General features: G+C 36.6%; 2 protein-coding genes across 4 annotated transcripts; both read right to left on the bottom strand.

The window, feature by feature from the left end:
- Nucleotides 1-2,319: 2,319 nt before the first annotated feature.
- LOC131632146 (uncharacterized) lies at nucleotides 2,320-5,092 on the bottom strand. Of its 2 annotated transcripts, none has more exons than XM_058902927.1 (3): nucleotides 4,558-5,092; nucleotides 3,574-4,328; nucleotides 2,320-3,502 (listed from the first exon to the last, which is right to left on the bottom strand). In XM_058902927.1, the coding sequence occupies exons 1-3, from the start codon at nucleotides 4,849-4,851 to the stop codon at nucleotides 2,995-2,997; spliced, it is 1,557 nt and encodes a 518-aa protein (XP_058758910.1). In that variant the 5' UTR covers nucleotides 4,852-5,092; the 3' UTR covers nucleotides 2,320-2,994. The 2 variants fall into 2 exon arrangements, with proteins under 2 accessions (XP_058758910.1, XP_058758911.1); XM_058902928.1 differs by having other exon boundaries at nucleotides 3,337-3,488.
- A 138-nt stretch (nucleotides 5,093-5,230) lies between these two features.
- LOC131632147 (uncharacterized) lies at nucleotides 5,231-8,980 on the bottom strand. 2 transcript variants are annotated; one of them, XM_058902929.1, is made up of 3 exons: nucleotides 8,509-8,979; nucleotides 5,992-6,746; nucleotides 5,231-5,876 (listed from the first exon to the last, which is right to left on the bottom strand). In XM_058902929.1, the coding sequence occupies exons 1-3, from the start codon at nucleotides 8,794-8,796 to the stop codon at nucleotides 5,375-5,377; spliced, it is 1,545 nt and encodes a 514-aa protein (XP_058758912.1). In that variant the 5' UTR covers nucleotides 8,797-8,979; the 3' UTR covers nucleotides 5,231-5,374. The 2 variants fall into 2 exon arrangements, with proteins under 2 accessions (XP_058758912.1, XP_058758913.1); XM_058902930.1 differs by having other exon boundaries at nucleotides 5,707-5,862; nucleotides 8,509-8,980.
- Between the last annotated feature and the right edge of the window lie 3,285 nt (nucleotides 8,981-12,265).

Genomic DNA, 12,265 nt, shown 5'->3' with positions numbered 1-12,265 from the left:
ACCCTGAATTCTTTATTCAATTCACTTTGGGAACAATGTTTACAATTGAATCTCAATCATACCACTTTCTCTTTTAATCAGAATTATTATGAAGTGAGGACTAGTATGCTATTTAAAAGAAAACTAAATCCCAACCTTCAACTAACATACTAAAACAATTAGGTTAACAGAGACTGAATTCAACATGCTAACAACCTAGCATATTTCAACAACTACACTAGCTTTTTGAATTCGATAGAGTTTGCTACAACACTAGCTTATAACCCATAAGCTACAAATCTCTACCTTGGAACAAACTCTGAATCACGAAACCAACTAGCTGTCAACATGCAGTCAAATGAACAACATACAGTGGAGAAACTTGCAACTTGACAATGTATTGGTGATCATATCACCAGCATTGCCATCAATCGAAACCTTCAGCACTTGGACTTCTCTACGCTCTATTATCTCTTTGACGAAATGTAGCCTCACTTCGACGTGCTTGGTGTTGGGAAATAACACAGCTGAAGAAAAAAATAAATAAACAAAACACAACCACTAACACAAGAATATAACGTGGAAACTCCAAAACCGGAGAAAAACCACGACCGTTGTTTAAATAGACAACCAGAGAATTATTACTATGTGAAAATTTTACAACACATAAACTTCTCCACTCTCACCCCAATCCCCTAGTACACCCACACTCTTACAAAGCAAATATTTAAACTAAATCTCACAGCACTTTAATACAAGAGCATAAGAGAACAAAGAAAATCAAATCAAATATAAGTTTAAAGTGCTTTTTGACTAGTGTATCTAAAATCAAAGAACTTAGGTCCAATATATAGCCTTGGTCTCCCCCTTGCTTCACCACACTAAGCAATGTGGAACTTCTCAAATAACTACTTTTTAACTTCCTTCTTTATTTAAGAATTTAGGCAACATTAGACATACAATCAACCGCAACATTTGGTTCGCTCATGATAGGTTGAATTCTTCGACATGCATATTACACTTTGGCTGTCACATTTAACAGTGATTGCTTGACCTTGAGTTTTTAGCTCTTTATCAAAACCTTCAAGCCACAACGCTTCTTTCAGACCTTCAGTGATGAAAATATATATATTTCACTTCAGTGGTTGATTAGCAAATAACCTTCTGAATTGTTGCTTTCCAACTAATTGATGTGCTAAACATAGTGAACATGTATCCATAAATAGATTTTCTAGAATCCATATGACCTGTATAAACAGAGTCGACAAATCTTTCGATTGCTACTTTGCTATCATCACCACATGATCCATCAAAAATCAGGACTCTACTCAGTGACTCATTTATGTTCCTTATAATCCACTTCAATGCTTTCCAGTGTGCCTTTCCAAGATTTGACATATACTTACAAGACTCACTGCATATGCTATGTCTGGCCTAAAATCCATTGGGGTGGATGCTGGTTTGATAGCTAACAGACCCACAATTTAGAGTAAATCAAGGTTGTACTTGCGTTCGCATAGGGTTATGCATTGTGAGGAACGAGCAATTTCAAAATGAAGAAAATACTTGAGATTGCTTGAAATTTTCATCAAGAACAACTTTGATAGTATTTATTTTGTTAATGCTATTGCTTGAAAGAACAAAATCATCTACATAAACCAAGGTGAAATAATTAGTGGACTTTTTAGTGAATAAAGAATAATATGATTTAGATTGAACATAATCGATAGGGTAGGTTAATTTTTAATTTCATTGTTTACTAGCTTGCATACAATATTTTTTATTTGAAATATTAATATTGAGAGGGGGCTTTGGCTAATATGCATAAGGATTTTACTTATGCACCATGCATAAGCCTACATAAGTCATTGGATCATGTTTTTAATCCAGTATTGAGTATTGAGTGGTGAGTATTGAGTAATAACAATTGATGTCTAGAATTTGATCCAATGATCCAAGGGTCTATAATAATCTATGCATGGTGCATAGATTTTTATCTATGCACGGTAACTGCACTCTTGAGAGGGCATTTCATATATACCTCTTCATCTAAGTCCCCATGTAAGAAGAAAATATTAATATCTAACTGCCGAAGGTACAATATTTAGAGGAAGCTATAGATAAAATAAGCTTAATTGTCATTTTTATAACAAACCTATAAGCTTAGTTGTCATTTTTATAACAAACTTGTCATCAATATTACTGATGGTCAACCTCATGTGATAAAATATATTGAAATTGACCGGCATTTGATTAAAGAAAAGTTTAATAGTGAATTAATGAATTAGACCCTACATTTCTTATGGGTATCCATTGAAAAGTGCGTTAACAAAGGATTTATCAACTGAGTCGTTCCACCAAATTATCTACAAATATGAAATGGTTGATATTCATTTACCAACTTGAGAGAATGCTATAAATAATAAAACACACATGTTAGTTTTATAAGTTTTATTTTATGTTAAATCTCGTGTTTGAGATCTCTTGCAAAACACGAACATGAAGAGAAAAAAAAAAAAGATGACACTGCATGTGGTGAACTTTAAGGTAAGTTCGATTCACCCCACCAATTTAAAAAAAGGGTTAATAGTACTTCACCCTCCTGTAATGTTAGCGAATTTTGCTTTTCCCCCCTCCCTACCTTTTGGCAACGGTTTTTTCAAAAAAACCGTTGCCAAAACCTACCTTTGACAACGGTAGGGGGATAAAACGAAACACGCTCATATTACAGGGGGTAAAGTACTATTAACCCTTAAAAAAATTTGATGCAAATGCATAAACCAGAAAACTCCTTCAACCCTCAACCCTCTTATTCGTGACAAAAAAAAAAATCTGAAAAGCCATAGCATGAAGTATTTCTATTTTCCTATCTAAATGGAACCCTCAGTTTCTTTGAGAAATAGAGAGGATCCCAACACCAGATCAAATGGCTTGAATTGTTTAATAAGGCTCCACAATTCCTTGCAAATGACTTGAATTGTTTAATAAGGCTCCACAATTCCTTGCAAATGTAAACTACCTGGACAACAAAACTTTCTCATCATTATCATCTAAGTCTATGTTCTCATCCCTTGGATAATCTATATCTTCAATCTTGCTACTTTCTTTACCATTCAGTTCATTTGATTCTAAAACATGGATTTCACAACAGTCTCCTCTTTCTCTTGTGCAATCTTCCACCTCTAGTTGTTGCATTTCTGATTCCTCTAATGCGACCATTCTTGCCCGGTCTCTGTCTCTCGGATATGAGCAGTAAAGGAATGAGTAGATGCAGACACATAGTGTCAAAGGAATTACAAAAACAATACAAAGTGCCTTCGAGAGTGATGCTGCATTTTTCCTGTCTGTTTCGATTTCGACGGAATCTGAGGATCCTTTTGGAACTGGTCTATAACCAAACACATGTTGAGCCAATAATCCAACAAAAGGAGGAGCAAATGACTGCAATATAGACTCAAAAGATTGATCCAAAGCATATATAGCTGTCCGCGACTTCTCAGGAACTATTTCTGCAAATATTGGACTGTCAGTCCACGCAGCTGTTAGTTTGAATTACTTAATAAAGTTAGAAAAATGCTAAATGTCATAACATACTTGTTAGTTGCTGGAGCATTCCAGGCCGTAGCGAATCCCATGATGACTAAAACAAGGCCATGCATGAAGGCCGTGGATGGATCATCGGGCAGTGCCAACAGCAAAATTGCTGCTAGAGGAACGGCTGAACCAGCGCTTATTTGCGACAACATTATTCTTCCGGTGTTTGGTAACCGTAGGGATAAAAAATCTCCAAACCATCCTCCAAACAGAGCCCCCAATGAAGCAGAAATTATAAATAAGGTCCAAAGAATTGCCGTTGTACCATGTGAGAAGCCTATTAGCTCTAACCAAAGAGTGGCGAATGACAAACCTGACCATGGGAATGATCCGAATACTCCCTGAGCCACAATTATCTGAAATGATGGAATTTTAATAACAGACTTGGCTTCTTTTATTAGATCTTTCATTTCAGAATAAAAGGGCTGTTTTGGAGTTTGATATGATGTAGGTTTGTCGACGTTGTTTGGAAAGTGTGGATCATTAGCGTAGATGCGTACTAATACACCAACTATGACACTAATCAATGCAACCAGATGAAAAGCTATTCTCCAACCAGATATGCCTAAGATTGATGTTGAGGCTAGTAGTACTGAGAAGAGACCACCGATAATGCTTCCGAGGTTTCCTGTTAGTTGCAGCCACCCAAAAGCCACACCACGGTTGCTATCAATTGTGGAGTCTGCAACTAGAGACTGAATTGCCGGAATTACAATGGCGAGTCCGATGCCATTTAAACCTCTTGAAATTGCCACCTAATGATCCTTCCATATTATCAACAAGTGGAGTTAGAAAACACGAATTAATCATGTTTATGCCAAACTATAATTATAATATGATTGGAGATTATCATATTATTTAAACTAGTAGGATTGTAGGCGAAGAAGATCTAATTACCAAAGAAATAGAACAAATAGATCAAACTATCCATGTATTATGTCTATAACCAAAAACAAAGGTAACTTTGAAAGGAGAGGCAAGAACCTGTAAGAAGGTGGAGGAAATGGCGACGAGGAAAGTGGCAGCAGCCCAAAGAAAAGCACCGAGAGCAATCACATGTGCACGATTGTGACGCGTGGCAAGGTAAGCAGCGAGAGGGTAACACAAAGATTGAACAAGGGATCGGAAAAGAGTAAGTGAACCTAACGCAGTTGGGTCAGCATTGAGTTCAGCACCAACCTCTTTATATACTCCTGGCAGCAACGACTCATCCGCTCTCTGCATAATACCAGCCAGATTCACCAGCATCAAAGTTACTGTCTCTGCCTTCATCTTCATCTACCTATAGATGTTATCACTATGTATGTGTATGTTCAGTGGAAAGGATGGAGGCATCAAAGAGGAACTGCTGCATATTGGAGAGTGAACTTCAGATGGCCATGGATGGTCAACTACAATTGTTTTTGTTGCCTCAATATGTGCGCGCACACCCTTTGTATATACAAAAATCCTGCTAACCCATGTGCATTTGTGTTGATCTGTGTTATGTTAATATAACTATAATTATAAAAAATAAACAAGTTGGTGAATTATATAATAACAAGTTGATGCTCTAATATAAACCTCATTACAAGTGGTCCAAAGATTTTATTATTTTTCTATATTCATCTTCTGTTTTTATTGTTTGTAACTGAAGGGGTCAATCTTTTTACCCAAATTTCGTTTTTGATGTATAATAACTCAAATAAATATCAGTAACAAAAAAACTATACAAGTTTTTCCGTTCATATTGTATATATCAAACAACTTGATTTTCAAATGAGCTTGATGAAGCTTCATTATCCCCGGCAACTGTTTAATACTACCGGGACAGCAAAACTTTCTCATCATCGTCATCCAAGTCAATGCTCTCTTGCCTTGGATAATTTCTCTGATCAGTCTTGCTACTTTCTTTACCATTCAGCATATTTGATTCTAAAACATTAATTTCACGATATTCTTCGCTTCTGGACTCCACCACTTCTAACTGGTGCATCTCGGATTCTTCTAACGCAACCATCCGTGCTCGTTCCCTGTCCCTCGGGTATGTGCAATAAAGGAATGAATAGATGACGCAGCAAATTGCAATAGGAATACCAATTGCAGTATAAAGTGCCTTGGCAAGTGATGCAGCATTTTCCCTATCCGTTTCAATTTCAACAGAGTTCGAGGATCCTTTAGGAATCGGTTTATAACCATAAACATGCTGAGCCAAAATTCCAACAACAGGTGGAGCAAAGGATGCCAATATAGACTCGAAAGATCGATCCAAAGCATATATAGCCGTCCGCGACTTCTCAGGGACTATTTCTGCAAATATTGGACTGACCACACAGTTAAATTTCAAGGAAAACTAAATGAAATGCAGATATGACCAATGATGAATCATAGGAGTTCCAAAACAAAAGAAAATTAACAAGATCATTTGTCAATACATACTTGTTAGTTGCTGCGCCATTCCAGGATATGCATAATCCCATGATGAATAGAACCAGACCATGCATGACGGCTGTGGATGGGTCATCAGGCAATGCCAGCAACAAAATTGCTGCTAGAGGAACGGCTGAACCCGAGCTTATCTGTGACAACATTATTCTTCCGGAATTCGGAAATTTTTGGGATAAAAAATCTCCCATCCATCCTCCAAACAGACCCCCAAATGAAACAGCAACTATAAATAAGGACCAAAGCAATGCCGTTGTCATGTGGGAAAAGCCTATTAGTTCTAACCAAAGAGTGGCAAATGACAAAGCAGACCATGGGAATGATCCAGAGACTCCCTGAGCCACAAGTATTTGAAACGACGGAATTTTTATAACCGACTTTGCTTCTTTTATTAGATCTTTCATTTCACAATAAAAGGACTTTCTTGGAGTTTGATATGATGTAGATATGCCTTCATTCTTAGGAAAATGTGGATCGTCAGCAAAGATGCGTACTAATATACCGACTATGATACTAATCAATGCAACCATATGAAAGGCGATTCTCCAACCAGGTATCCCTGCAAATGATGTTGAGGCTATAAGTATAGCGAAGAGACCACCAATGATGCTTCCAAGGTTTCCGGTTAGTTGCAGCCACCCGAAAGCCACACCACGGTTGCTGTCAATAGTGGAGTCAGCAACAAGGGACTGAATTGCTGGAGTAACAATGGCAAGTCCAATCCCATTTAAACCTCTTGAAATCGCTACCTAATAATCCATATAAAGTAACAAGTGTGAGTTAGAAAACATCAGCCAATCATATTTATACATATTTATGATGAATTTGATGGCAATACACTGTCGCCGTAACACTGTTTTATAATGACATCCAATGAGAGCATTGAGAGGCCACCATTTTTCTATGTCACACAATCAATTTCAAAATAACAATACAAAAATGGGGCGACATGGCAAAGTAGTGGGGTGCATACATAGCCTATAATTCCATTTGTAAAGGAAAATGCTAAGTACTAAAAAATATAAATATCGTCTTGAAAATAGTGTATTTAATTTATTGAAAGTAAAATATTATCTTTTTCAAAACAATATTTCTATATTTGGGTCCTTAACATTTGTTAGCAAGAATCTTATGTAAATAATCATAGTGATCTTTTTATAACAAAAAATCTACATAAAGGCCATTGTATGATGTACTGATAAAGGATATACTACATTCACCAAACAACAGGATATACTACATTCACCAAACAACTTACAAAATTTAATGTATTGTGAAAATGTCTTCAAATTTTATATGGAATGTGTATAGCTTTCGCATTTTCATTTGCAAAACTTAACTTTCTAATTTCTATATACATACAAACATTTCTATTGACATTCAGAGTTACCAATTTATCATTTTTTAAATAACCAATGGCATTACGAATATGAATCCATGAATCAAAGGGGAGGAAGATCATAGGCACGTGAAAGGTAGAAAGCATATTGATCTCATGATGCTCCATATTAAGAAACAAATTAAATTGATGGAAAAATATTTAAAAAGATGAATACATTGTGCTCTATATATAGAGTTTATGAATGATTAACTGCATAACTACCTAGTAATAACAACCACTAGCTAATTCCTAAGAGAGTTTTAACTTGTAACTAACTCACTAATCAAACAACTAGTTTTACATAATCACAATCAACTTAAACTACAAGAATAAAAAATAAAGGATCATTCTCATTGTAATGTGTAAAGATGTGATCTGCAGTGCTCGTAGATGTTTGCAAGAGATTTATCTGATCAAAGACTGATGTAGATGTCGTGAAGGTTAGAGAAGACATGAATGGGGAGAGAATAAATAACGTGTTTTTTTTGTTATTGAAGAGGGCCATAGCCCGAAAACAATTCTATGTACACTATCCTCCTAGTGGAGACACCCTCCATATCCGCTATATACAAATTGAAAACTTCCCTTAGGACAAGATTCAACACATGAATGGTTACAGTTTGCCTTGCTCCTAACTTAGCCAAACCATCAGCACAAACATTGGCCTCCTTAAAGAAGTGAATTATATGAATATCCTTGATGAATGTGTTTTTGAATGAAGAATTTGTTGTTCCTTCAGCATATGAAATTTTCCATGGAGTCACCTTATGCTCCTTTGCATTTTCTTTCTTCGTGACGGGTGATACAAATATAAAAGGTGAGCAAAACAAAAGAAAAAGAAGAATCTTCGCTAATGTTTTGATTGGACGTGACAAAGAGACGAGTGATTCTCCAATCATGATGGTTGATCCATCAATTATTGGTTTGAGTTTAGCGAGATTTGATTTTTGTCCAAAACAGTGGTACAACAGAGATTGGCCCTCACCTTACAAGCCCGTTCTGTAACAATGAGATAGGCCAAACTCTAATACTGAATTTATATTTCTGGTACCATATAAACAGTCAAAATATAGTCACAAAATTCACCCCAAAAAAATAAAATAAAATAAAACAGAAATAGAAGTGGGGACCTGTAAGAAGGTAGATGAAACGGCAACAAGAAATGTAGCGGCGGCCCAAAGAAAAGCACCGAGAGCAATAACATGAGCACGATTGTGACGCGTGGCGAGGTAAGCGGCGAGAGGGTAACACAGAGATTGAACAAGGGATCGGAAAAGAGTGAGAGAACCTAAGGCGGTGGGGTCAACGTTGAGAGCAGCACCAACCTCTTTGTAAACTCCTGGTAATAATGATTCATCGGCTCTCTCCATGATACTAGCTAGATTCACCAGTACCAATGTCAGTGTCTCTGTTTTCATCTTTGTCTATGAATGAAGAATTGGTATGTGTTGAGTGTTGAAGACACTTTAACATAGGAACAGATTCAGAGGAAGTGTGTAACTAATGGAAAATGGGTTGACTTGTATCATTCCATTTTAAGTCGTGTCTGTTTAAGGGAGAGACGGGGACCGTGCTTGTTACGGCAATAAAATTGCTTATTTCTAAAAATATCTGAATATCAAAATTAAGGGAAAATGATTACTCTATTTAGTTAAATACAATTTATTATTTTTTGGTACAAAATACAATTATGTTATGCAGCACACAAGGCCCAATAGAATAGAAAGGCAGTCTGTTTTGTTAAGGGATTTCGTGTTAAATTAAACGGGTGCAAAAGTAGTTATTTTATAGTTTGTTTTATTATTTCAAGTTTAGTTGTATGGCCCATGGCCCTATTAGAGGATGAAACCCTAATATATAAGTGTATGTTGCCTCCTTTAGAAATCAAGAAGAAAAGTTTGTTTTATTTTATTGTCTTTTTATGTACTCTTAGATCTAGGTTCCTATCATAAATCTATCAAATTAACTATCTTAATCACCTAAAACGTAAATACATATACTTTTAAAAGGATCAATATTTTTTTATTTTTAATAAAGAAGATATATTGAAAAAGAAAAAGATATACACAAAAAGTGGGAGTATCAAGACTTATTTATAAATAAGAGAATCTTAAAAAAAAAAAGCATTTTAAGTCTATTTTTTATAAAATATTGTCCAGTGTCTAAAGAAATCTCTTTAAAGTAAGTTAAGAATGAAGTTGTGAGGCAGTAAAGAAATTTGCACAACTATTTTCTTGCCTATAAATATGAGATAAAACAAAAGTCATAGTGATACACATATTGTCATTCTAAAGATTCCTTAATTGCCACGTAACCATGGAGGGGTTAGATAAAGCTTGCACAACAAGAAGAAAGTCTATTTCTATCCAGATTCTAGATCAAGACTTTGTTGGGTGAGTTTTTTACCAGGGAGTATTGATACATAGGGTTGGTGTGAGATATTGGATCGAACTCTAGTATAGTCGAAGGGTAGCTTCTTGGTTCGACAGTTCGACAGAGTTAAGCATGAAGTCGAAGGATTGTTCACATGCTGGTGTCGAAGTGTGCATGCTGTAGTCGAAGATGGGTCTAGCATGCAGATGTCGAAGATGCTAGGGCTGTTAGCATGTTAAATTAGGTTTTAGTGTTTAAATCCTAATTTGTTAAGTTAGCTTGTTTATTAAGTTGGCTTGTGTAATGGGCCTTGCTGAAAAAGCCCATTAGTTAGTATGTTAGGTCTTATTATAAATAGCATACTAGTCTCTCATCATTGCTAAGCTGCAAATCCTAATTTAGGGTGAGAGAGGTTATTTGTTATTCTTGTAAACTTGTAATCTTGTTTTAAGAGAAAGTAAAAGAATAGCAGTTATAACCAATTCTTGTGTTCCTCTTCTTCCTTGTCCTTTATTCTTCCCTTGTATTATACTTTGTTCTTGGTATTGAATTCACAACAAACTGGTGCGGTGAGCGTGGATAAGATGCCTTCAACAAAGTATGAGATTGAAAAGTTCACCGGAGTGAATGATTTCGGTCTGTGGCGCTTGAAGATGAAAGTCCTACTGGTTCAGCAGGGTTGTTTGGAAGCGTTGAAGGGAGAGGCAGCCATGAATGCAGAATTGACGGCAGCGGAGAAGACGAATATGATCGAGAAAGCACACAGCGCAATTTTGTTAAGCCTTGATGATAAGGTTCTCCGGCAGGTATCAAAGGAGACAACGACATCAGGGTTATGGGTGAAACTTGAAAGTTTGTATATGACCAAATCGCTGGTAAATCGACTCTACCTGAAGCAAGCTTTGTATTCATTCAAGATGATTGAAGACAAAGTGTTGGCTGAGCAGTTGGATATGTTCAACAAGCTGATTCTTGATCTTGAAAATATTGATGTGAAGATCGATGATGAAGATCAAGCGTTGTTACTATTGTGTTCTTTGCCTCGATCACATGCTCACTTCAAAGAAACTCTCTTGTATGGAAGGGAGTCCCTGACGTTTGAAGAAGTTCAATCAGCCTTGTACTCTAAGGACTTGAATGAACGAAAGGAGCATAAACCTTCGACTGTTGGCGAAGGTTTGGACGTTAAAGGAAAACTCTTACGAAAGGATGGTAACTTCGACAAGAAGAAAGGCAAAAGCCAGTCGAAGTCTTATAGTGGCGAAGCATCTGGCATTCGATGCTACCATTGTAAGAAGGAGGGTCACACAAGAAAGGTGTGCCCTGAACGCCTGAAATATCATGGAGGTAAGGATAATGGCAACGCTGCCATTGTTCAAGATGATTTCGAATCATCTGATGTTCTTGTGGTTTCAAGCAGTGACTCTAAGAAGGAGTGGATTATGGATTCAGGTTGCACTTGGAACATGACTCCAAACAAAGACTTGTTCGAGGAATTATGTGATCAAGATGGTGGATCAGTATTGCTGGGAAACAACAAGGCTTGCAAGATTGCAGGTGTTGGATCTGTGAGATTCAAGCTCCATGATGAGTCAATAAGGTTGTTGACTGAAGTCAGGTATGTTCCTGATTTGAAGAGAAATCTGCTTTCTCTTGGTGAATTCGACAAGAAAGGATATGTTTTCCAAGGAGAGAAAAGTATCCTAAGAGTCATGAAGGGTTCGAAGGAAGTCTTGAGAGGCGTGAAGAAACAAGGCTTGTATACCCTTGAGGCTGAAGTTGTAAGTGGTTCGACAAATGTTGCATCCACGAAACCTTTGTCAAAAACAGAAATCTGGCACATGAGATTGGGCCATGTCAGTGAAAGGGGTCTGGTCGAATTAGGGAAACAAAATCTGCTTGGTGGAGACAAAGTCGAAAAGCTGAAGTTTTGTGAACCCTGTGTACTTGGAAAATCTTGCAGAGTGAAGTTCAACAAAGGCAAACAAATAACACATGGATCCCTTGATTACATCCATGCTGATCTTTGGGGGCCTGCAAGGTGTCCATTGTAACACCCTTCTAATACCCCGCATAAATAATAAATAATAATCAGAGTAAACATGAAAAAGGGCATTACAACTTCCAAATAATTAGACAATAATACTCATGTCATGCCATAAAAGAGAACGTCAACCAAATTTATTCAGATCATCATGTTTAACACAGCGGAATTATCTTTAACATCTGAATAACAAACAGCCAAGTCACAGACTTAAAACATCAACATAAAAATCCATCCAAAATAAAAAGAGTTTAACAAGTAACTCTAAACGACGCCCCCAGTGTTACACGACCAGAGCATGACACGGACCCAACTGACTCTAACGAACTACTTGACGAGCGAATCCTCACCAAGTACGAGAGCTACTCCTCAATCTGAAAAATAACAACATTAAGGGTGAGTCTCATTCACATTTAACTAATGTTATAAGATATAGATAATAAAATATCATTTCACATGCCATTCACCCA

Source organism: Vicia villosa, unplaced genomic scaffold (genome assembly GCF_029867415.1).
Source record: "Vicia villosa cultivar HV-30 ecotype Madison, WI unplaced genomic scaffold, Vvil1.0 ctg.000910F_1_1, whole genome shotgun sequence".
NCBI lineage: Eukaryota > Viridiplantae > Streptophyta > Magnoliopsida > Fabales > Fabaceae > Vicia > Vicia villosa.
The sequence above is the reverse complement of the archived record's forward strand: the minus strand, read 5'-3'. Positions and strand labels throughout refer to the sequence as shown.

Coding starts and splice junctions, on each gene's coding strand:
- LOC131632147 (XM_058902929.1), bottom strand. CDS start 8,796: ATGAAAACAGAGACACTGACATTGGTACTGGTGAATCTAGCTAGTATC. Junction 6,747..8,508: donor TTTCATCTACCTTCTTACAG/GTCCCCACTTCT, acceptor ATGGATTATTAG/GTAGCGATTTCAAGAGGTTT. Junction 5,877..5,991: donor AATGGCGCAGCAACTAACAA/GTATGTATTGAC, acceptor CTGTGTGGTCAG/TCCAATATTTGCAGAAATAG.
- LOC131632146 (XM_058902927.1), bottom strand. CDS start 4,851: ATGAAGATGAAGGCAGAGACAGTAACTTTGATGCTGGTGAATCTGGCT. Junction 4,329..4,557: donor TTTCCTCCACCTTCTTACAG/GTTCTTGCCTCT, acceptor AAGGATCATTAG/GTGGCAATTTCAAGAGGTTT. Junction 3,503..3,573: donor AATGCTCCAGCAACTAACAA/GTATGTTATGAC, acceptor GTGGACTGACAG/TCCAATATTTGCAGAAATAG.